The following is a 24,659-nucleotide window of genomic DNA, read 5'->3' as shown; positions in this document are numbered from 1 at the left end:
CTGGCTCGTTCGACTTCATAGTTTGATATACAGAATTTTACGGAATAAAACACAATAAGTCTATGTACATACCATTGAAATACAATATCCAATTAAATTAGTAGATTTTTGTATCTTCAGATCACTTATGATAGCTTATGGCTGATTCCACAGCGCATAAAATAATATTTGAACGAGGTGGTGTTGCACTATGGGATAGAAATTCCGTCCGTCAGTGAAAACAACAGAGCGGTACAAACGATGCTGTTACCAATGGACACATACCAATTTTAGATAAATCGCGTTTTATTTTTTGTGTCAGGAGTATTGCGTGATTAATATTAGCCATGGGGGATGCTTACATCAAGAAGACTCAGGCAACCCTCGGAAAAATTATCAAAAAACCACCGTTGACAGACAAGCTCTTGAAGAAGCCGCCATTCAGATTTCTTCACGATGTTATTTCAGAGGTGAGATCGATGTCTTGTTATCGTGACTGACAGCTTCTCCATTCCCAATGTTAGCTCAAAGATCAAAAATAGAGCTTGGTTGTCACGAAGATTCGTAAAATTAGATCATAACATGTTGTTCCTACCATAGCGGTCTCACACCGCGTCACTTTGATGGACATTTCCAAGGTGACCATTAGCATCATGACATACCGGTGCATTCACACACAATGTCAGCCACTACTCTCAAAGTGTCTAATTCTATTTTAGAACTCACAAGCGGATTAGTCGATGATGTATATTTAACAAAAACAGGCCGTAGTTTTTCATCGTAGTTGGTCACAACATAGACCCTCTTTTTTAGGGTCTTTGGTCAAAATAATTATGAAAAAGTCACCAATCACCCACCAATTTGGTGCTAATCGAATCCCACATTCCCATAGAATTACATCAATATTATATTCTGAAGTTATTTAGAAATTTAAATACTCTTGATTATTCAATCATGGTGTGCATTTTACCACCATTAAATAAACCTTCAACACTATTAATGGGTAATTTTGCTGGTTGAACAAATATATGTCTTAATCTTTGCGTTTATATAATCGGATCTGTGAAAATACACATGAAACTCTGTTTTTTCTTTGGGAGGGGGAACACATTACTCTTTCGAATATTTTAGCACCATCACTTACTGCTTTTTTCATCTCCTCTTTAGGTAGTAAGATCAACAGGCTTCATGAAAGGGTTATATGAAAAAGCAGAAATGGATTCACAAACTGCAGGCAAGGTCAGTAACCAGTCATTTTCCATCAAAGGAAATGCATTGAAATAATTTACATTTTTGTGACAACGAATTTCTTCATTAGTTACCACTGGTAGTCTTGGAAAGGGTTAAAGTATTTTGTTTGAGTGTTTTCTGGATGAAGGACAATTGCAGTGCATTTGTCATATTATGGTATTTATACACTCAGTGCAGCCATACAGGTATTCACTTCACAACGGTGAAGAACATATTTGCCTTTCATAAATGTCATGGTGTAATGAGATGTTGTTGACAAGCTCATTTTCTCATTCAGTGTATGAAGTTGACTGAAATTACAATCATATTTTTCTCCCCACAGGATAAAGAAAGCAAAGTAGCATTCCTTCAAAAGGCCATTGATGTCGTTAGTAAGTATTAGTATTTCACGTGAACAACCCTGTAAAATTCCAAACTGGAAAAAACTTAAAATGAGCAGTGTCTCTGTAAAAATGATTAAAGTGTTGTTTTTGCACATAATGTTACTTGTCTTGTAGTTCTTTGGTAGTATCATGAGTAGTTCATGAGTAGTTGGTAACAACTTTTAAATAATTTTCTGCCTGTTTTGTCTAAGCACACTTTTGTTAACAGCTTTCAGATGCTTTATTTTGAATTGTTTTATCTTCATATAAAAAGGTCTCCAATTACAACTAGAGTCTTGTTTTGTTACAAGAGCATCGTTAAGAATATGAAACATTTTGAAGGACAAATGCGTTAAATAATATGACTGATAGTGCCAACTTAAGAGACCATACTCTGTGATATTCATAAAGTGTATTAGTCAGTACAACAAAGGCACTGTGAATCACATGATGACAAGATTGTTTCCTAGTCTCTGCAGGCAAATAGCAGAGGAAAGCTGCCTCAGTTCAGAGGAAATTATCATGTTTTACCTAATGGTGTTTTGATTTTCGAGGAAGATTTCAAGTTCTCCCATTTATCTTCAGTTGAGAAAAATTCCATTTTTCACAGACACAGAAATGAGATAATGTGTACACTTCTCGTTACATAACCATTTTTTTTTCAATCCTCACATTTTAGTAATGGTCACAGGTCAAGACTTAACAGTCCGTCCATCCAAAATAGTTGCTGGTCATGAGCCAGAAAAAACTAATGAATTTTTACAAGCCATGGGAATGGCTATTTCAAAAAAGGTCAGTATCAACAAAACAAAGGAGTAGATATTGAAGATTATCTATCGGGATAATGAGCACACTTGTAAGATTCCAGGAATTCAAAATAATAATGGAATTTTTTCCATACTTCTTAACTCCGTATGGGAAGAAACCTTGACTCAACATTCTATGTTGTATAGCATTGATGATGACAATGGCGATGTTGATAATGGCGTTCTAAAATTTTTCAAATGGGTAGTAAATTGTCATGGATAGGTGACCCAAACAAACAGAAGGGTAAAAAATACTTTTTGCAGATTTATATATTCGTCATTGGCAGGTGTGCATTATAAATGTAATTTATGAATTATTTATATTATATGTTCTAGAGATTTGATGAAGACGTGCAAGGTCTCTGTACATAAAAATGTCTTCACGGATACAAGAATTAGCTAAAAATGAATGTGTTTCTTTTCAATTTAAATTTCAGATGGACAGCAAAGAAGCTGTCCAGAAAGTCTTGAAAGGTGAGAAGCCTGGAGCCGAGAAAAGCAGCTCAGAGAAATCGTCCAAGCCCCCAAAGGGTGACAAAGAAGAGTCCAAATCCAAAAGTCAGGAGGAAGATGGAGAGAAGGAACGAGAAAGGAAACGAGATAGACACAAAGACAGAGAGGTAGACGGACTATCCATAATCACAAATCTGCCATAGCACTTTTCCTGTAAAGAATGAACGTGTTTGAAATCAGCGTCTAAGTATTGTGCAGATGTTATAGCTTTATACTTGACAGATTTCAGATTTCTTGGTTTTGTTGCACAGAAACCTTCCCCTGTCTGTGTCACCTAAGGCTTCAAGTAATTATGTTTGTCTGAGTATTGAAGGATAGAAAGAGACGCGTTGGAAACCTCTTTGATCATACCCTCTTTTTATTTTGTCACCCTTGTGCTGGTCTCACCATTTCAAAATAATCACTCAGTCAAGTCTGAACAGTCCTTCCCATGTACTTCATTCTAATGGCAAGATTATCACTCAGTTAACCAAAAACTCAGGGTAATTGTACCTTCTCATGTGCTGCTCTCCTGCCCTGTAACATTTTCACCTGGAAATACATGTCACACAGCTCAGGCAATTTTAGAAGAACAAGATTTACTGTTTTGACAAAAAGTCATTACAACTCAGCTCTCCTTCATATACCGGTAGTACCATTAAGGTAGATCGTGTCTCTGGGACAGATATTCGGACTCTCACAATTTTCCAATTCTTTTCTGATATACCACTTGTGGGGGTTAATTTTGAAGCCCTTTGAGTAAGAAATATTTTCACCGTCTTAGTTTTTTGAAAATCGAAAACTTTATTTTTCTCCATAGAGTTAACACAGGGATGGCGGCCATTTTGAATTTCTAATATCGGTAAATCTTGGGTAATTTGTTTCTTTAGTACCAAAATTTACATGGTGATCCCCCGATATTTATTCTTGATTTTGAAAGAGAATGGTTGAAAGATTCCTTGAGGGAAATTTGACCAACAGTTTAAGTCTTTTAATTTCCAGGTGCATACTACCCTAAATTTGACATGATATTTTGGACTTTGATACATCATAAATTCATTTGATTGATTGATGATGGTTTTCTGTTTACCTGCACACAGGAAAAAAGTGAACGCAAGAGATCAGCCAGCAGGGACAAAGAGAGAGACCGGGACCGAAGCAGAGACAGAGGGAAGGAGAAAGAAGACAGAAACAAAGATGAAAGAAAAGACAGAGAAAGGAGACATCGAGACAAAGATCGACACAGAGACAGGGAAAAAGATAAAGAAGGAAAGGTTTGTATTCAGTTTATTTCCATACATTTATCGTGATTGTACAAATATTTCTATGGCTGTGAATGAAAATAATTGAGACGTGGCTTTAGGTTAAATGATTTCTTTGGTAATATTAGGTACAAATTATCGTTTAAAATAGTATTAAATGTAGTTCAGTGTGCCCTTTGTATCAATAAAGTGTAATTTACACAACTGATGCACATTACAAGAGTTTTGGTGGAAAAAAATGTAACATTTTCCAAAATTGTAGTAATATTTTCCATGTTGCCTGCAAGGGTGAACAGCAAGATACAATGTATTGTGAAAAAATCTCCATCTAATTTACAAATCTGTGACATCTTGTGCAACAGAGGCCACACTGAGCTAGCCAATGTGATATTGATATTATCAAGACGCACTCAAAAATTTTGAAATTTCATGGAAATTGCCCCTTGATTAGATTTTAATGCATGAAACAGCTGACTCACTTTGTGGAATTTTATTTTTTCTCCCTACGATTTTTATTACGTCATGTGACAGCATAAAAAAGAGGAGGAAGACATGGCCAAACAGATACAAAATGATAATGACGAAGAGGTGTGTCTCTATCGTTTATAAATGTACTCATCTCTGCACAGTACCTCTGTTGTAAATCTTTACTTGCCGTAAGTTTGTGATCTCACCCACGGTCATGTTGGCATTACAAAGTTCTCTTTTTATGGTCATACTGATATGCATTCTATCTCAAATTAAAATGAGCGCCCTTATTTCTATAATTTCAGAAAAATCAGCCTGATATCAAGTTTTGTTGCCTTTTTACAAAATCAAAAAAAATTAATTGAAAATAAATGTCACTGTGAACAGACGCACTTGACCTTGTTCAGTGAAAATTCTTGCGCAAGGACACAATAAGCTGTTGCTCTGTTCGTGAAACAAGAATTTCTAAAGCATTTCCAAAATGAAGCCTATGATTTTAAACAAAGAAAAGATTTATTGCCAAGCTTGAAGTATGTGTGGGTGAGATTCTTGAAGACTGGCAATTTAATTACTTTGTGAATATTGTGTCTTCCGTAACAAATCTATGTCTTTCTGATATTATACTGGGTTGTCACTCTCAACACTACTGATTTGATGCAAATCGCACTTGTATTCTTCTCATTAAGCTTCTTCAGTCACTGGCTGATGTGGTCTGCCATGTACTTCATTCACAAAAAAATCCTCTACACACAATCTCATATGTCTGGTTTAATTTACGTATGTAAATCTCAGAATCTGTCTGTCAAGCTAATGGTTCTCAAGTACTGAGAACAAAAATGGCTTTCTTTTTGTTTCTTTGCACACTGTTCTTAAATTTGTGTAATCCATGAAAAGGCAAGTTTTTGAAAGTTCACATGTTATGTCATTATGGTATTGAAACATGCGGGCTGTATATTAGTATATCAGTATCCAAAAATGAAAATTATGTAGCTCCTTGCTCTGTGTTCTCTGGCAAAGGAGTTTAACACATGTTCCAATGTGGAAATACTAATGTTTGACTACAGGAATCAGTATATCTTAAACAGGACAATACCTCTTTTGGTACTGCAATCAACAAGAGCATTAAAGTTAGCACAAGATGTATCACCTATTTGGATTTGCAATTTATTTCTGCCAAATTAATCCAATCTTACAACGCAAAAGCCAATTACAACGTTTGTAATATTACATCAAATTACATGTGAACTTTCAAATGCCTATATATATATATATATATATATATATATATATATATATATATATATATATATATATATATAATATATATATATATATATATATACCTTATATGATATATATATATATATATATATATATATTGAACTCACAAATCTTAATCTAAATTACGCTTATATGATATATACATACATATATATATATATATATATATATATATATATATATATATATATATATATATATTATACATACATACATGTGTAAATTGTTAAATAAAAAAGCAAAATGTTTTATCACATGGTGAATGAAATCATAAATCTAGCTTTGTCAGCAGTATTGTAAGTCACATAATCAAGTAATATTGCTGTGTGGTTGTTTTTTGATGGGTAAATTTTGTGAACCGTCTCAGTCATATCATCTCACCAAGGCAACCATCTTAGGAACTATGGCATCAGCAGGAAATACTTGCACAGTCCCGTCACAATATATACTTTAGTGCAACTTTGGATTTATCTGTGATTGATAAAAATCACGAAAATAAGACAACATCATTTACAGCTAAATTTGGTATTGTTCCATTGTTTCCATGGCAAGTGTAACCTCTATGAAGTGAAAATAGGAATAGAAGGGTTTGAAGATGAAATAATTGCTGTTGGTATCGACATTCAAACATAAGACATAATAATATCAGTGTAATGAATCAAGAATTAAGATGACATATAGGCTCACAAAATGTTACTATGTTACCAGTTTTGATTTGAATGTTAACCTTTACAGGAAAAGGAATTTACTCCCATCTCCTACTGTTAAAGCCCCATTAGCTGTATCTTTTTGTATTTCACTTACAAGATAAATATTACCTATTCTAAAGAGAGATGTTTCGGACTTCTGTTGTCGAGCCATATTATTTTTAAAAATGTCAGAGTTTCAATTCTTTGTGTTAGGTAGGTTTGATTGATTAAATCCAGGCGCTTACGCGTATATTTGCGATGCATCTCGAAAATTATTTACAGTCATCGTTCAGATCAAAGTTGTGCATCTGTCACTCATGTCTGGAAGTTTTATTTATTTTCAAACCATTTTATTGAATAAAATGCAAAAAAGATACAGCTGATGGGGCTTTCAGTTAGAGTGTCTGTACTTCAACAAGCTGTATTTTCATCCTCCGCAAAAAGTTATAAACTTATGTAAGGGCTGATTGTACTTCACCGGAAATGAAGTACGATTTCACAAACAATATAGCCATAACTGCCCATACTTATGTGTAGACAGTAGAGATAGTTTCCAACCCATCTTAGAAAAGTAAATCCAATTTTTCCAGGTGAAAAGGTGTGGATATTTTTTGTTGATTACCGAATAAATTAGAAAAGAAAATTTCAAAAATGACAAAACTTTAGTATGTTAGGTTACTACAAAGGTACCTGTTTCGTCCACAAGGTACATGGATAGTCTGTCTATGAAATTATGTCAAAGAGAGCCATCTTTTTGTCTCTAATTTTGTGAGTAATATTTTTGTGAGCCTTTTTATCCCTATGAAATCCTTAATATCCTATCGTCATGGTCTGTGTCCATTGTGTTAATCTAACAATGAAAAAGCCATGAAGTCAGACTTGTTTCTGGCAGTATAGACATAGTGATGATACGAAACATGTGTTATGTATATGTCAATTGCAACTCGAAAGTTCCAATCATAGGATTGTCCTGGTTGTGGACTGAATTTTTTTGACTAAAAGGAGCCGTTTCCGGTGTTTCATCAATGGAATTTTATTATTTTTCCCACTTCGAATCGATCACAAAAGAGCGATGATGATGAGGTACCCAATGAGTGCACATTGTGTGAAGTGAATGAGTGTGGTGTGAATTTTGTACTTCTTTATTTTCCTGCTGTGTGTCCATTCGACTTAAAAGACTACTCCTGCACAATATATGTATTTGGTTGATTGTATTGCATTATTACATGTGTATATGCTTTTTGCCCCTGTATTGAAATACTCATCGACTATGCAACTTGTACAGCTATTCTGCAGTCATAGAATTAGTCAATTTCTGCAAAATTGAATACAAAATGTACTTGAAGTAATTAATAGACAAGTTGAACAATGCAATCCAACCAATAAGTGAATCAAGATACTACCTACAGACACAGGATAATGAGAGTAACAAAAAGGACTTTTAATATCTGACATACAAATCAATCACGTACAAATCTGACATACAAATCAATCATGTGACCATAATGAACCAATCAGGGAAAGGATGCCACCTGCATAGACTGATGTAAAATAAAAGATTGGCAGTGACTTCCTCAACTCCAACGTATCCTCGTAATCAAAAATATTTTCATTGTTTTCATCAAAAGTGATACACATGTAATACTTGTAATGTACTGAACACTGTAGCAGTACCAGGCTTTTTATGCTTGAAAAATATCGCCACAAATTTGCACATATCTATGTACTAGTACTGATGTGGTAAACAAGCCTTGTCAGCCATTTCTATCTATACAAGGTAAATGAGGGCGCATTCTTTTTACATGACCCCAAGTGAAAATCAGTGATACAGGTGATTGAATCCTTTTAATTAATGATATCTGTACATGAGTAGTAATGAGTTTTACGGAAAACCCTGCAAGCAATGACACAGAATTTGATTAAATAAAATCCACCTGTTTGATATACGTCATGCCTGGTACTTCTACGCCTCTCATGATAACCATGTGAACTGTGTGATTAACTGTGTGAAGTTGTGTGTGGTGGTATGGATTAATTTTGCACCGCACTGATGGAACAGAGAACATCTGTGAAACACAGTGTGTCTAGAGCCTTTGCGGTGTCCTGCAGTGATATTCGCAGTCTAACAAAAACCAAGCTAAACTTACTATATTTGTCAGAATGCCTTTCCAAGTACATCTTATGCAACTCTGTAAACTTCTTTTAACTTTGCTACTGTGCATGAAAGTTTAGTCTGTCGACTTCCAGACGGTGTCTACTTACTATTTTACCGCGTATGCATCTTTCGTCCTGTTTTGAACCAAGCCTAACTTCTTCGTCTTTCTGATGACGTCTAAATAATGATTCATGAACTGTTTTGACAAAGTTTCACCGATGCCAAACTTTCTCAGCTCGCTTGGCAATTTTGTTGTGAAAAGAAAACCAGACATGTTTACAGATGTGCAGAGTTCACGATTCAAAGTCATAATGTCTAGAATTCTCACTTTGCACTTGATTTTGACCTTCTTGTGACCCAGAAGAATTCAACAACATTCTCGAAGTACATATGTTGTTTTAACAAATGAATATAATGAAGCAAGCAATAGTGTACCAAATGATTAAGCCACGAGTTCAAGACAACAATTTGTATTCCAGAGGTCCAGATGGTCATATGCCTTATAAGGGTTAAATTGATCATATTGGGAAAAAAAATATTCAATTTCAGTCCGCCTCGCTGAAATAGTACAGCTTTTAGTTGCATTCATTTCATGTTGTCCAATTGTTCATATGTGTAATGCATTGTTGAAAAAAAGTGCTTTTGTAACATTCAACATGTGAGTTTCCTAAGGATTTTAAGTTCATTTCAAAAAATGTGAGGTGCAGATTTAAATTCCAAAGCTTCAGCCATAATGTCTCCATGACAGAAAAAGTATGCCACGCTGTAAAGTTTACAGTCATTTGTATATATGCAAATCTGGATTTCGTATAGCTGGGTTTAATGTTAAAGTTTGATCGGCTGCTTTATACTCTGTAGACAATAAATTAAGCAGCTACAACAAAAAATAGCATTGCCATCTCAGAAACTAGTGTCATTCCATAATTGTACCAAACTTGACCCCAGATTTAGAAAATCAATCAGCTTTGCTGTACTCTGTAATTCTTTATATTTCTATATCTTTATATTTTCACCAGCGCAGTTTTCAGTGGCGAACACTAAAGCCACACTCAGTGTTCATTGCACGTACATTGCTTCCTGCATTTGACAGTGTTTAACAATGAAGATGAATCCACGCACAAACACTTACTTAATAACAATAAACTCACTTTATTTTTTCCACTTCAATATTTGCTTTATAGGACATGGAACCTCCAGAGAGAGAGGTAGTCTGCTTTCAATTACGCATCGTTTCAGTAGAAGTTCTTTTATTCATGGTCTTCATAAGTTCTACAGCATTGACTCTTTTTTTTTTCTCAAATATTATTTTCTTCTTGTGTGTCTTTTTCTTTTCAGTTTGTGTTAGGATGCTATCAACAAACAGGGAAGCAAAACTAAAAAATGGCCGCCAAAATGGCTTCTTAGTGAAAGATTGATATCAAGATCTAAGAGTACACATGACTCTTTAAGATTGGTCAAATCGACTGCTTCCTGTTCGTTTTACCCATTCACCCCTATATCTCTGTACTCTGGCCCAGCCCCACAATACAACTCAATGGGGACAAACCATAGCACAGAGCTGAATGGGTGTTAGCTAGCATCCTGCCTTGACTTAACCATTTAGATAAAACTTACCGGTAACAGATTTTTTGTTTTAGGTGTAAAGGGGGGTTTGCAACAGACTCAACATCCTGCATACATTTATATCACGTACAAGTCATTTTAATTTTAAGCGTTTATAACATAAAACAGAAACCAGATATATTTTGTCTGCCAATTAAAAGAATTTGAGTGTTCGAAATTAAATGCTCTAACTGAAAATCTGCTCACTGCATGAAAGGAAATAACTGCCTAAGTTCAAATCATCAATTGTTAAAATTTTACTTTTTGTGTGCCTTGTAGAATATAAGATTAATCAAAATATTTCAATAATTATTGTGGTGTGACATTTCCGAGCTGTTGGGCAATTTGTTGGCACGGTGACGGAGTATACATTATTGGATAAGATAAGAACTGCTTCAAATTTTGACTTAGCGGAAATAGAAAAAAAAACTACACACATGCAATCACTGAATGGAGTCTGTTTGCTTGGGAAAAACCTGAACAGCTATTTTGTTAACTGTTTTAGATGCTTGCATGGAGTTGACTATATACTAACAAACGATAGCTGTCATCTGACTATGCTACAAAGATATGTGGGGAAAAAAACATAAATAGAATGATCCAAAATGAAAGCTTACGAAAGTAAAGTGGGCATTTCTTTTAATTTCTGTTTATCTTATCCTGGAATCTGGTTGCTTGTCAGAGCTCTCGGCAAATTTTATCTCAATCTAACATGTATGCAATTTTAACCTCTGTGCATCATTCGGCGTGAACTTCCAGCTTTGATTTTGACATTAATTAATCCCTAGAGAAATTCTGCGTCAGCACAGCTCCATTAGCTGTAACTTGTGATTTATTTCCTTTCATTTTTCTTCTGTTTGTAAAATACAGTTTGCTGTTTATCCCCAAATCATGATGAAAGGCTTAGTGTTCAAAGCCACAACATAATTTTACACAAGATCCAATATTGAGAGCTGGAATTTAAGACCACACTAGAATTCATTTGCCGGTATTGTTTACTACTGCAGATGCAAAAATGTTTCAAAATAGAAAATACTATAATTGTAATTATATATGCAGTCAGCTGACAGCTATATCATTGTTTTAATTCTATTTAATTGAGTGCAACTTCACTTAGTTATCCTTCTCAAAGAAAACGTAATTCTCATGTTTCTATGCGTGTGAGATGTCTTCAAGTTTAACATGATTGTCATTCATTTCTTAGTAACATTATCTGTTCGACAAATAGTTTTACTTTCATGTCCTACTTGTCATTTTGGACAAGAAATGCAATTGTCACTGACTGGTTGACAAGAAAGAAAGACATCAGTTTGTTGGAAAACATGGAGGAATGAGAATCATCAGGATGGGAAAGAGAGTTTGTGCCAAGTTTGTTCAAAGTATTAATACTCGACCAAGAGTGTTTCAGGAATAGAACGTAGGATATATCATTTCTAGTGGCTTCAATAGAACCAGTATTATGTTTCATGGCTTTTTAGGTAGTTCACACCACAAAAATGAAAGAAAATTTTTTGTGAAATTTTTACTCAAGCAAACTTCGAGAATAAAATAATCGAGAATAAAAATTAGGGGTCACCATGCAAATTTTGGTACTAGAGATACAAATTATTTAATACTACTGTGGTATTTAATCATATCTGAAATTCAAAATGGCCGCCATCTGTGTGTTGTCTCTGTGGGGAAAACGAATTCCTGAGTTTCACAAAACTAATCTGGTGAAAACTGTTTACTCCATAAGCTTCAAAATGAACCCCCCACAAGTGGTAGGCAAAAAGAATATTGGAAAAGTTTGAGAATCGGAATGTCTGTCCCGGAGTTGCATTCTACCTTAAGAGTAAGCCTTGCTCAGATGGTGGTGAAATTTGTACGAAAATCCCCATGTTCAGTGCATATTCAGACTACATGCTCTACAGTATCCATTGAAATGTCACTGCCCCAGGGAACAATTTGATCACCGTAGCAACACTCATTACATAAGATGTGGACGTGTCCGTACAACCATACAAAGCACTGACATTGTTTCGTAGGTGTCATAAATATTGTCATAAATTGGATAAATTCCATAACTGTCTCTGTACAACCTACAGTCCAGTAGCCATCAGTAGTTCACAATGTGTACAACTCCCAAATTTGTTATTCATTCACTCAGCCAAGTAAACGATAAATGAAATGAAAAAATAATGAACAAAAATTGTTAATGTTTGAAACTTAGCCAAGTTAAAGTGCATAATTTATTAGATTCTGTGTATTTTGGGAATACCACATTAATAATACAAATGAAACAAAATGCCGAAAATCTCACATTTACATCACTCAGTTTTGTAATTTCTGCTTTCAATTTAATGAAAGTTGACCACTTTCATGTTACCATGTCAATAAAAAATTTCTTGAAAATATTTCATCGCAGAAGACATAGAAGACCAAAACTGGCCTGACAAATTTAACTGCTACAACAAGTTGTGGTATATGTATGTTGATGCAAAAAAGAGTATTTGTAATTTTAATCTACCAAGTTAAATAATTAAGATAAATTGTGGATTTGCTGGTTGCTCAAGTAGGCTGACTGTGTACCTGTGATTCGATAAGGATGTATTATGTGTTTGAGGCACAGGGGAGGCAATGTGAAATACTTAATCGTTTTAATCATACAAATAGGCTATCTTTTCACCTTCTCTCTATTCTGTGAGTGTGACAGAATTGGAATTTCTTTCTCTTCATCACAGAGTTAATGTCAGTATTTGCTGTTGATTACAGGGAGATGAGCCAGCTCCAGGAAATCGAATACCGAGGCCATCGTCTGCCAAGGGTCAGAGACGACGACCTCCACGCGATGGTGAAGGTATGTTGTCCATTCGTTAATTATCAGACTCTGTGTATGGTTCTGATGCTTTTTGCCATCAAATTCATACAGTGTATCCCAATGTATAGTGTATAGGTACTGAAAGTAAAATGCAAGGGTCCTGATTTAGGATTACAGGAAAAAGTCCACAGTATATATCAGAGATGTATTTTTCTAATGTTCTGCTTCTAGCAGACTAACTGTATGCTTTGGAAACATTCCAGTGAATATTCGGACATAAACATTTTTGTGGAGCCATTTCCACATAACTAGCTCAGTACTGTATAATGTCCCGTCAACCAATGACGCTGCTTCAAGGTAATCTTGCAGCAATATAGCCTCGAGCGGAAAAAACTTTGGGATGATCGAGGGCAACTCCTTGGGTGAAAGAGGTAACTAAAAAGAAAATCAATAACAATTGTGGTGTACAATACACGTTGATGAGCAATTGACGTAACCAATCAAACCCATTGATAGATTTATATCTCTACAACCCTTGCTGCTGTACTGTCAATGAGGTAGACTATTTTGCCCGAGAGCATGACACTTTTAATCAATATATTGTGACACGGACATGCTAAATCTTTCTTCTCCCAAGGGTATACAGTGCACAGATACCAGTGTTGCAGCCAGGATTTTTAAACCTGGAGAAATTATGTCCCTCTACCGTTCAGTTTTTTGGGACAATCACCACATTTTGGGGACAACATGCGTCAGTTGTCAATCAAATTTTGTATCATTTTTATAACAAATTAGCTTCAAAAAACAAAATTCAAGCTACCGGGACTGCACGCCTATAATCAGTAATTGTAGCAGTATACCGTGTCTGCCACCAATCAGAGCTCAGTTGGACTACAAGCAAGTTATGATATAATGTGCAGCGTTTTAGTTACTTCTAATCACAGCTCCGAAAGTACAAAAATATAAGGCTCAAAATAATTATGAATGCAAAACATAGGCCATTGTCAGTATCAGATAATACTTGCAGACTACACCCAACCGAGTCGACTCATGAGTGCGCCCAAGGTAAGCCACAGAATGTGAGCATGTGGGACAACGGTTTCCGTTTTGGGGACATTGTGGCAAGGGCACGTCCTGGCTGCAACACTGGAGATGCTGGATTGAATTTGGAAAGTGGGCCCCTGTCTCCTGATGGTCCACCCATTTTCATTTCTCGTCAATTCAGGTCCCATCTCTTTGAATATGGATGTTAATTTTGAATTTGAAATAGCTAACTCATGCTTGCTGTCAGAAATTATTTAAACTTGGAACTTCTCATATTTCTTGAAACGTCAAGGGCACATTGGAGATGTTTCACAAACTTGAACTTAAAAAAGGATTCACCCAATCGCCAGTGGTAATAATGAAATGATTTTAAAATGGATAGTATAAGTAAAATTTTTAAAAATATTCAAAATTCGATTACAATAAATGTCAAACTTTAAAAGTTTCCTCATTTCAAATTAAACAATTAACAGATTAAAAAAGTAGGTTATAAATGGGAAAGGGTCTGAAAAAGTGTTGAATTGTACCTCATGCAAGAAATGTTCATACTGTTTCATATTAATATTCGTTCAATATTTTTATTCTTACACACTTATCTGATATTGCCTGTCATCTGCTACTTCACAGCATCTTGTGTGCGTGTGCTCTAACAAAACAAAAACAAAAACAAATTGAAGCTTATGCTGCCTAGATAGGTGCATAAAGCAAAAAAAACCCTGAAGAATTGAGTCTCGTAGACAGAAAGGGGCATATGTTTTGACTTATTATATGTGTATTAAAGGGGTCTGTAACCTTTGATTTTCAGTATTTCTGTTATTAATGTCAATTTACCGTTTCTTGTTCTAATCTCCAAAGCATGTTGAGATACACAGTATTCAGCTTGTCAACTCAGCCTGTACATCTGCACATGTGCAGACTACTTTGTTATTGTTGACAAGTGAATTCTGGTCCAAACTAGAATTGTTCATATGTAAGAAATCACAGTGGATTCTAGACGCTGTGTTCACAAACTAAAGAGTAGCTATTTTAGCATGCGTTCAGAAGTAGAACAAGCAAGAGCGTGCTATTGACATGCAAAACAAAAAAATTGTGAAAAAATCATCAAAAGTTACAGCTACTGACCCTTATAATAGTGTTTATCATATACCCATGACCGTATCCGTGTCTCCTCTGACGCGTCGTGACGTGGAACGTAAAACATCAGTCTGATGCGGCACGTTATACGTCATCAATTGTTGTTTATTTCGATTTTGATGTTATGATGTTCATCTCGCATTTAACGATCAAATCCATCTTTTTCACTTCAATCAAAATTAACCGATATAAACGAAACATATGGTACTAGTACATATGAATTTAACGTTCCTTTATTTCGGATGTAAAGAGAGTTACAGGACAGGTTGTTGTAGAAAATTAAAAGTTGATGTTTACACTGATCTGTTGTATTTTGCGCTACTTCGTCGTTCGTGTTCACGTCAGCCATGTTTCAGCAAGAGTTATTAAAGTGAATTCAAACTTACAATATTGTCCGTGTAATAATTATCCACCAGAACACCGGGACGGTGACCAGAATAAGTAAATTGGCTCCATTCCTTTTCTGAACTGCGGTAAATTGCGCTGAAATAATCCTGTTTAGACTGTATACACTCGACACGATGCGATCGACGACTTGATCAGCTGTTGTAAACAAACATGTATCAATGCGCTCAGACCAGCGGCAGAAATAAAAACATAGTCCCTTCGAAAGACTGACAAAAACTAATAAAATTTCTTTATTTCTACTTACCTTTTACTTAAATATACGGTCATGGGCATATGATAAATCGGTTATCCCACGATATCAGCGCTTGGTTGGGACGTATTGCCCCGAGTGAGGGTGCGCGCCGCATCACACTCGTCTTAGACTCGTGTGATACGGCTCTCACCCTCACTCGTGGCAATACGTCCCAACCAAGCGCTGATATCGTGGGATAACCTCATAGTATCAAATCAACTCTCTTGTACAAAGGACTGAAAGTCCTATATTATATGATTGAGATAAAAATGTTTGGCGATGGATAATGGTTCCACCTTGTACAAAAATGTGGAGAAAATTTCCTCTTTGCATGAGGGTCCATATTCATCGGTCTACACAAATGGAAGATAACAATATGCGGAATGTGATTACTGATACATGTACCTTGTCAGGAATCTGAGTGTCATTGGCCCCAAAGGGGTCATTGTAATTGCAGTCAGGCACATAAAAATCTTATGTCACATTGTACCATCAAGAATTTGTTCTCCGTGACTGCTTATGGTGTCGCAATTGTCAGATTTTCTGTAATTTTCTACACAAAACTCAGACTATGCATGTACATCTTACATCCAAAACACTGCACTAAAATTTTATAACACAAGACATCGTAACTGTGTTGTTGTCTTCATCGTCATGGTATTAGTGGCGTTTACCTTCATGTTGTGGCGGATCACAAATTTTACATCACATTGGGAATTAACGTAACTGTGTAATGTGACTGATCAGTTTTTTTCTCTGGGATTTTTTTTTCATCTATTGAATTTTTTCCACCACAGACTCAGACAGTGATGGAGGTATGTGTATAAACCATAAATAGCGCCACCGGTGGCTTGGTGCGTCTAGATTAGCGCTCTGCTCCCCCCTCCAGTCATCCATTGCCATCTAATACAATGCCTTTTTCTCGTAAATTGCAGATCAGCTTTGCAAGCAGCTTTGAAATGTTCTGTGAAGATTTGTACATGTGCAGTTTTGTCCTGTCTATGTAAGCTTCACATTTGTAGCGGGCAATCTGATGTGAAGAACAAAAAATTAAACCCTTTCAGGCTTAAAACCCCCATTATATAGGGGTAGCGCTGGCACGGTACTAGATGTCAGGCCTGTAAGAGTTGAGTTGAAATGAAAAACTGACTGAGAAATGTTCACAGTCAACAAGAAATGTTATTCAGATTTGATATCAGATCATTTTCAAAATCTGACAGAAAAAAACAAGATGTTGTGAAATTTCTCCCTAGAAACTCATCACAGTGATATTTCCTTTTGAAAAGTTCAAGAATTCACTTTTTCAATGTAAAATACTCATCTGTCAACTTCACTTTTACATTATCCTCTCTCAAAATATTTTGTGTCCGGAAATATTTCCTGTTGATGAGAGATTGTATTTTATCCATGAGAGATTGTATTTTATCCATGGAACATTCAAAGCTTGAGCTTGCGAGCAATTCTGCCATCGATTTTAATTCCTCTCTCAGCAGATTCTGTTGTAGGTATCCCAGTGTCGGTACGCTCCCTGACAGCAATAATACCAACCTTACCACGCTCTCTTTCTGATAACCTGCTTGCATGCCCTCATTAATAACACCCCCATATTGCATAAATCGCTCCTAAAAACCTTACCACCCCCCTCATTTATAATAGGTAAATGCATGCTTCATGGTAACTTAGTGAAATGCATGGTCATCAAACACACCTCTGTCACAACATAAATGTAAGGTAGAAGATAGAGTAGTAAAATAATCATAGTAACACATCCATCGTGATATCATAGACACACTTTCCCTTCCCTCGGTCATTTTTCAACCACACACGATCCAACACTGTATATCATGTTAATTTTTGGTTTCAGCATTGGGGAGGGGGCAGGGGGGACAGGGGAGGGAGTCAGCCTCTCACCTCTTCAATCATGGCTCGCCATGACAACGGAAAGTGTTAAATCAATAAGAATTATGACAAATTTAGTTACAAATTTTCAATCAGATTTGAACCCACAATGTACTCTCTGATCACGTGGCGAAGGCATCAGCAGTCAATACCAAAATAGAATATTGTACACAAGTTGCATTACATCATAGCAAAAAGGTGAAAAGCAATTTTAAAAATATTTTTTGAGTGGAAAAAATTGTTTGTATCCATACTTATACCAACCATATATCTGTAATTGTGATACATTCTTTCCTGTGAAAAATTGCATCTCATTTGAAAAGTTTGTAGATAAATTAATGTGGCAGAGATACCTTTTGGTAAAATACTCATATCTGATCAAATATAAGTAATTGATTTTATTTTTTTCTGAAGTTCTGAAACCTCTTACACCCCTTTAAAACCAAGTGTTAATGTCCAAACATAGGGCAAGACAATAGAATTGGACCAGTAGTATTGCAGTGACAGGGTTAAAAACGGTGGTTATATGTAGTCATAGTTAATTGGCAAAGAACTCATGAAAACAGGAATTTTGTAAAGAATATTTTTGTGTAAATCATGTGTGACTTGTTGTAGAAATGGAACTGCAGAACCAGGAAGCGGAGCAGAGATCTAATGAAGAGAGGTCCCAAAGGCCAAGCCGATCAAGGAAAGGCGAAGACAGACAGAGAGACGGCAGAAATGACATGGTGAATGGAGATGATCTACCTCCTCAAGTGCAAGCAAGGTGAGTTGTAGGTTTTCATGGTTTGCAGAGATTGCATCAGCTCCATATTTTGCTTTCCTACATGTATACTGAAAGTCGTATTGAGATGCATACCAGTCATGTGTGTATGTGTTGAGAGGGTCGGTGAGGCAGAAATATCTTTTGTACATGTCTGATAGTAGACATGATATGACATAGAGTTAGTCCTCAGACAACTGCACCAGCAATGCAAGCTGCCCATACATAGTTTGGCATTTGTTCATTGGTTTATGTCTACTGCATTTTCATTCAGATTTTAAAGATCTTTTCTTTTCAAGATCAAGACAGGAGCCACGACTAGCTGTATTTATTTACATAAACAAGTACAAAACAAGATGATACCATAGTTATTTTGTTCAAAGACCATTGTAATAAAACTATATACAAACTGTTTCTTCTTTTTGATACCTATGGATATCAGAAAAGTTCACTCAACTGTTCTGTTAACCCTTGAGTGCTGTAATTTTTTTCCTTCCAAAATTTTAGTGCAAGATGTTACCAATTTATATGAATTTTTCTGTAAATTTTGTGATGATTTTGAACCACATATCCATCACATTTCATTGGCTACAGTTTCTTATCAAAATTTTGGCAAAAATCTGAAGAAAATTTACTGGGATACATTTAATACAGTCAGCAAAAATTGGCTTTGGCGCTCAGAGGGTTAATGATTACGTGGCTATACTAATGTCTGTTCACCTTTGACTTGTTCTGTTTCCTGTGCAGTCGAAAGATGGCCAGACCCAGCAGTGCCAGACCAGCGCCACCTAGAGTCAAGAAACAAGAGGCACTTGATGATCCAGCAGTGAGGTAAGTGCAGTGAACTCTATTGTCATGGGAAACACAATGACAATAAAATTGTGTACTCACTTACATCAAATTAACATTGAATTTAGGGTCAGAGGTCACCTAATACTGGGTCAGAGTTCAGTAATGTCTCAATGCTAACTGGACGTCATTGTAGTTGTAACTACAAAGAATGTAAAGCACTGCACCAGTTCCAAAATCTGTCCCTGTTGTCTTGGTTCAGCTACTTGTTTTGCATGCCTTCACACGCAGCCAAAGAGGACAATAATCTCCCCTGTGTATATACGGTGTATCGTATTTAACTTAAATATAATCTTGTTATCTGTCATCCCAGGATTGGTAGCGGCAAAGTATCCAATGTCATTGTTGACAATGCTCAGAATTCAGATGATGACGATGATACATTCGTTGTTGAAGAAGACCAACCTGCAATAGAAATGGATCAACAGGTACAAATTAAATTTACATCCTATTACTATGAAAAAAAGTTATATTGGTATCAGAGTGTATATAGAAATATGTCATACTTGAACAAGGAAAAAGGATAGAAGTAGAATTAAGGAACGAAAAGGCTGGTATTGAGTTTTCTTCATGTCAACAAAAAAGAAGTGCTCCTGAAAACCATCATCGTGGCAAATAATGTCAACATAGAAATATGATTGAGATCAAGTGTAACCATACAAAGTCTGTATTCCTAGACTTGCAATTTACTAGAGGAGCTATTTGGGTAGAAACTAGAAATTCTGGCGTAGTGTTTGTTATACATTGCGTTGGTAAGTTTGTCTGAAGGTATATGGTTTGATCTTTCCATCTGACTGGTGCAAAATGGTGACTTATGTAATGATAAACAGTTTTCTCCACAGTTGTTAGGGTGGGGGTGTAGCCAATTGACATCACAATGCACAATTTGCATATTCTTTTGTTGTGAAAATGTATTCCTTTGTTTGGTTGTTAACATATGAATAGATTGCTCGTAACACAGAGGGGTGGCCCATCTATCAAAATCTGCTCATGGAGCACCATTATAAATCTTAGATATTATAGAAAATTGTTCATATTACTATCTGTGGACAGAGATGATGTGTCTTCAAGTAGGCATCAGTCGACTGATGGTAGGATTTTAGCTTTTGTCATCTTCTTTCATGAGAGGCAGATACAATCTTTTTCTTAGCACTGGCATGACATTATCATAATGACAAACTGATTATATTGCCCTTTTTCCGCAGGATATATCCAACGATGTCGATGAGGATGCAGACCATGGTGGCCTCGTCAAGAAGATATTAGAAACCAAAAAAGAACTCGAGGGCGGCAGTCAAACTGTCAACAAAAGAGACGTAAGTGATGAACTCCAGTTTTGTTGAGAAACAGCGTCAAAACCCTGTTTTCTTTTTCTGAGGAACTTCGATCCTAAGCCTGATTACCTGTAAATCAGACATGATGAATCTCACTTATTGTTTTGCAATTTGAAACGACTACATTCACCACATGTGCTATGGCTATCTATGACATTTTCCATCATAAAAATTCATCAAATCTTTGCAAACCTGCAGGTAATCCCAAATATTGGAAGCTTTCATTATTTCGCTGTGTAACCTATCAGATCTGTGTATAAACGGTGCTAGGAAGAATTATCATTGGGCAGAGATACTCATTATAGAGAGGGTAGTTCCCACTGTTACCGTATTTATATGTAATCAGGGAAAACTGAGGTCAATGTCAAGTCAAGACATGGTTTATTCATGAGAGTCTCAATTTTACATGTTTCAGTTCACGTGCATCCAATTTGAACAATTCATCAAAAAGTGTGTTTTTTGTTATGTGAACTTTCATTTCTTTGGCTTGACATTTGTCTGTCTGTCTTCTACTAACAGGACAAACCCACCGTGGTCATGGACGCCGCAAAACGAAAAGAGCGGCAGATCGTGGCGAGGGAGATTGACTCGCTGCGGTCCACCATACAGACGCTGACACGCAGTGCAAACCCACTGGGTAAGATCATGGACTATGTACAGGAGGACATGGACAGCATGCAGAAAGAACTTGAAATGTGGAAGAAGGAAAACAGGCAACATGAATTGGCCATCAAGAGAGAGGAGAGGTAAGGGAAAAACGATGACAAGGGGTTTTACCGGTCATTTTTAAAACTTTTGACGAAAAATCTGTGTGCTATGGCTATCGTTCATGCAAACATATTATCTGACGAATTTCACCATAAAAATTCCGTGAAACCATGCTTCAACCCTTTCACTACCATGAATAGTGAATTTAGACTTGTGTTCAAGGGCAAGGGAGGGGAGAGGTTTTAACCCTTTCACCACCATGGTTTGGTCCAAACCCATTGTTATCAATCGTTAGAGTGGACCTGTTTACAGGGAATAGGGGTGATCAGGTTAATAGAAGGTTGGTGATACACCCGAGATAGATGGTAAGCTGTGGTCTGTTAGGGGGTAGAAGAATAATTTGTGCAATAAATATCCACCAACCAAAATGTCGTAGGTTTTCCTCAAGGAAACTTGCACAAAGAGTACTTTTTTAAAAACTGACATATTTTTTTCACTGAACACTATTCCTATCTACAGTATAACAGAAGAAAAGCTTGAGCCCCTGAAGTCGCAACTTGCAGAGCTTGACCAAGCCATTGCTGATCAACTGGATCTAATCAGTGCAGTAAAAGCCAATGTTCTCAGAAATGATGAGAAGATACAGAAAATGATGTCCAGCGTAACATTTGCATCACGGTGATTCTACTGTAACGAAAGAAGAGTTCAAAAATGTAAAACTTTTGGTAGTTAAATGGTATTTTCCTGTGTTCCCCTGGAGTTGCTTTCTCATATTTGACATAGAGGGCGCCCCTTCCAACTCCCTTAAAGAACGGGACAATTTGTTGAATGTGGTGTAAAGTGCTGATGTAGTGTTTTTTCTTTCCTCTTCAACAATTCTTGACTCTAGGGAGCTATCTTTAAGGAAAGAGAATTAATTTTTAGCAGTCATGATTTTAAAATACAATGTTCTCCAGAAACTAGAGAAATTGCAGTCACCACTTACATAGAAAATAGGACCGTCAACATTGCCTGTGATGTCGCACCCCATTTTGAATGAGTCACACTTAAAAGGCACAGTCTGTTTATCAGTCACTAAACAAATCGATTGACTTTATAAAACTTTTGAAGAAAACAAAGTAATTGAATCATGTGAATTTTAGATGTCAACAATTTGATAACCTGTTCAACACCGTGGTTTGAGTCTAACCCATTGTTATTGCTGGAAAGGGTGGGCTTGTTTACTCGCAATTGGACTGATAAAAAGGACAAAAAAATGGGTTAAATATTATCATTGTATTGTTTCCGTCAAATCAACATAATAGCCCTGGATTTTCTTGTCAGATTGCCAACATTGAAATTCCTGGGCACACTTTTGAATTGTACAGGTGTGCTCAATAAATCAATGTAGCAACATAGGTGGGGTGCTGCAGAGTAAACAGCGCCCTCTAGGGCCAGAATTGGAGGTTGTGAAACATTGTAAACCTTGGTATCTGACACATCAGGCAATAATTTTTGCATTATGTATAGAAAATTATTTGTTTGTCTTTTTGAAAACACTGCTGTTCGTGGAGTTTGAGTCTCATAATCTGATATTGTTGTAGCACAAATTGGTTAAGGTGCCCCATTACTGTCTGTCATAATAACCTGTTTGTTTCCAAGTGGCATAAGCTAACGATGTACACAGGTTGATTAGGCAATCAATTGTGCACCACACCCAGTTTATCAAACAAGTAAAGCTGCGTCATCTCACGTTAACTCAGGCAAACACCCTTGTGATATTGGCACCGATAAAATGTGCTACGTCATTCGTCCAAATTAAAATAGATTCTCCAATAATAGTGGTTTAGCTCTGGATGGATACAAATAATTTCAGTGGTCCCCTTCTTACTTGTAACTTCATTTGTGTTTTCTGACTGACTCAACAGGAGAAAAATTTACTCATTGTAACAAGAAGCTGTGGACAGAAGTTTTGTTACATTTGCTCTGAAGCAGTGTTGTTGCATATTAGTGTATCCAATTCAGTTCAAGAAAGGTTAAGCACCTGGGATTTGGCTCTATAATTATGGCCTGGTCAAAATGTCAAGGGTCAATTAGGGTGTGGCTGCATTGAATGCACTGAACTTTGTCCAGGCATGGGGCTTTGAACGCACGCCCTGACACGAACCTTTTTTTAGACTATGTGCGACTTTTATGATGTGTAAACTGTTTCATAGGCTATTCATACTTGTAAATTCATAAAATTGAAGGGGGAATATTTTTCGGTACATTTGATCTCAGTAAAAATCTGTTGGGCACGGTTACGTATTTTCAGTGAGTGTTCCAACATGGTAGTCTGATGTAGCTTGCACAGAGTTGACAGCTTGCCGGCGGCTCACCATTCTTTTCCTGAACCTAATTATGATGTGTGTTTGCTAAGCAGCTGTATGCAATTTACAACCAGCCACAAGGCTAGCAATATGTGCCATTAAAGTAGAATTAGAGGTCATACAGTTCATTCCCCTCAAAGCCCCCCCCCCTCCCCCCATCAGCAGCTAGCAATATGTGCCATTAAAGTAGAATCAGGGATCATACAGTTCATTCCCTCAAAAGCCCCCCACCCCCACCCCCAGCAGAGCCACACATTACTTCCATTGTGCAGAATTCAGCCATTTCCTGGCATAAAACAGTGTATTTTGACCCCTTCACAGGGGGCTCCATGCAAATAAAATTGCACCCAAAACCTGACTCTTAATGTGCTGAAAGGGATAAGCTCTCCAGGGGAACACAATAGAAACATGATTTGTACCATTGAAATATGAATAGAATTAACGAGACTGAAAGTGATGGCAATATTTACATCAAAGCTTTCCTTACACTTGTGACATGACTTGCTGTTGATCAAGGCTTGGTTTCAGTCTTAGAAGACCAAGCTATAGTCTAAAGAAATTCATAGAGATTTGCTCTGTACATTTTTTTCCCGAACTTTTCGATGTGTAAATAAAGCGAGTTGAAGACTGTTACTTTCGTTGTACATATCACAGGTACTACTTTTATCCACAGATGACTTGTTTTCATATAGACCGTGTAATATTTCAAAGGATTCTTTCATCTGATCTCACAGTAATGTTGCATTGTTGTTGTTATTTTTTTTTGTGATAAAACTGATGTGTGTAATGAGTA

The 24,659-nt window shown here is 36.3% G+C and overlaps 1 protein-coding gene across 8 annotated transcripts; it reads left to right on the top strand.

Annotated features, from left to right (window-relative positions):
* The first annotated feature begins 187 nt into the window (after positions 1 to 187).
* LOC139116921 (TRAF3-interacting protein 1-like) lies at positions 188 to 24,659 on the top strand. Of its 8 annotated transcripts, XM_070679647.1 has the most exons (17): positions 201 to 449; positions 1,147 to 1,218; positions 1,553 to 1,601; positions 2,272 to 2,384; positions 2,836 to 3,018; positions 3,991 to 4,164; positions 4,684 to 4,740; positions 7,659 to 7,673; positions 9,927 to 9,950; positions 13,102 to 13,186; positions 16,763 to 16,780; positions 18,480 to 18,630; positions 19,375 to 19,458; positions 19,790 to 19,904; positions 20,682 to 20,792; positions 21,330 to 21,556; positions 22,038 to 24,659. In XM_070679647.1, the coding sequence occupies exons 1-17, from the start codon at positions 327 to 329 to the stop codon at positions 22,198 to 22,200; spliced, it is 1,764 nt and encodes a 587-aa protein (XP_070535748.1). In that variant the 5' UTR covers positions 201 to 326; the 3' UTR covers positions 22,201 to 24,659. The 8 variants fall into 8 exon arrangements, with proteins under 8 accessions (XP_070535754.1, XP_070535748.1, XP_070535749.1 ...); XM_070679648.1 differs by lacking the exon at positions 7,659 to 7,673; XM_070679649.1 differs by lacking the exon at positions 16,763 to 16,780.

This window comes from Ptychodera flava, chromosome 18 (assembly GCF_041260155.1).
Source record: "Ptychodera flava strain L36383 chromosome 18, AS_Pfla_20210202, whole genome shotgun sequence".
Classification (NCBI taxonomy): Eukaryota; Metazoa; Hemichordata; class Enteropneusta; family Ptychoderidae; genus Ptychodera; species Ptychodera flava.
The sequence above is the reverse complement of the archived record's forward strand: the minus strand, read 5'-3'. Positions and strand labels throughout refer to the sequence as shown.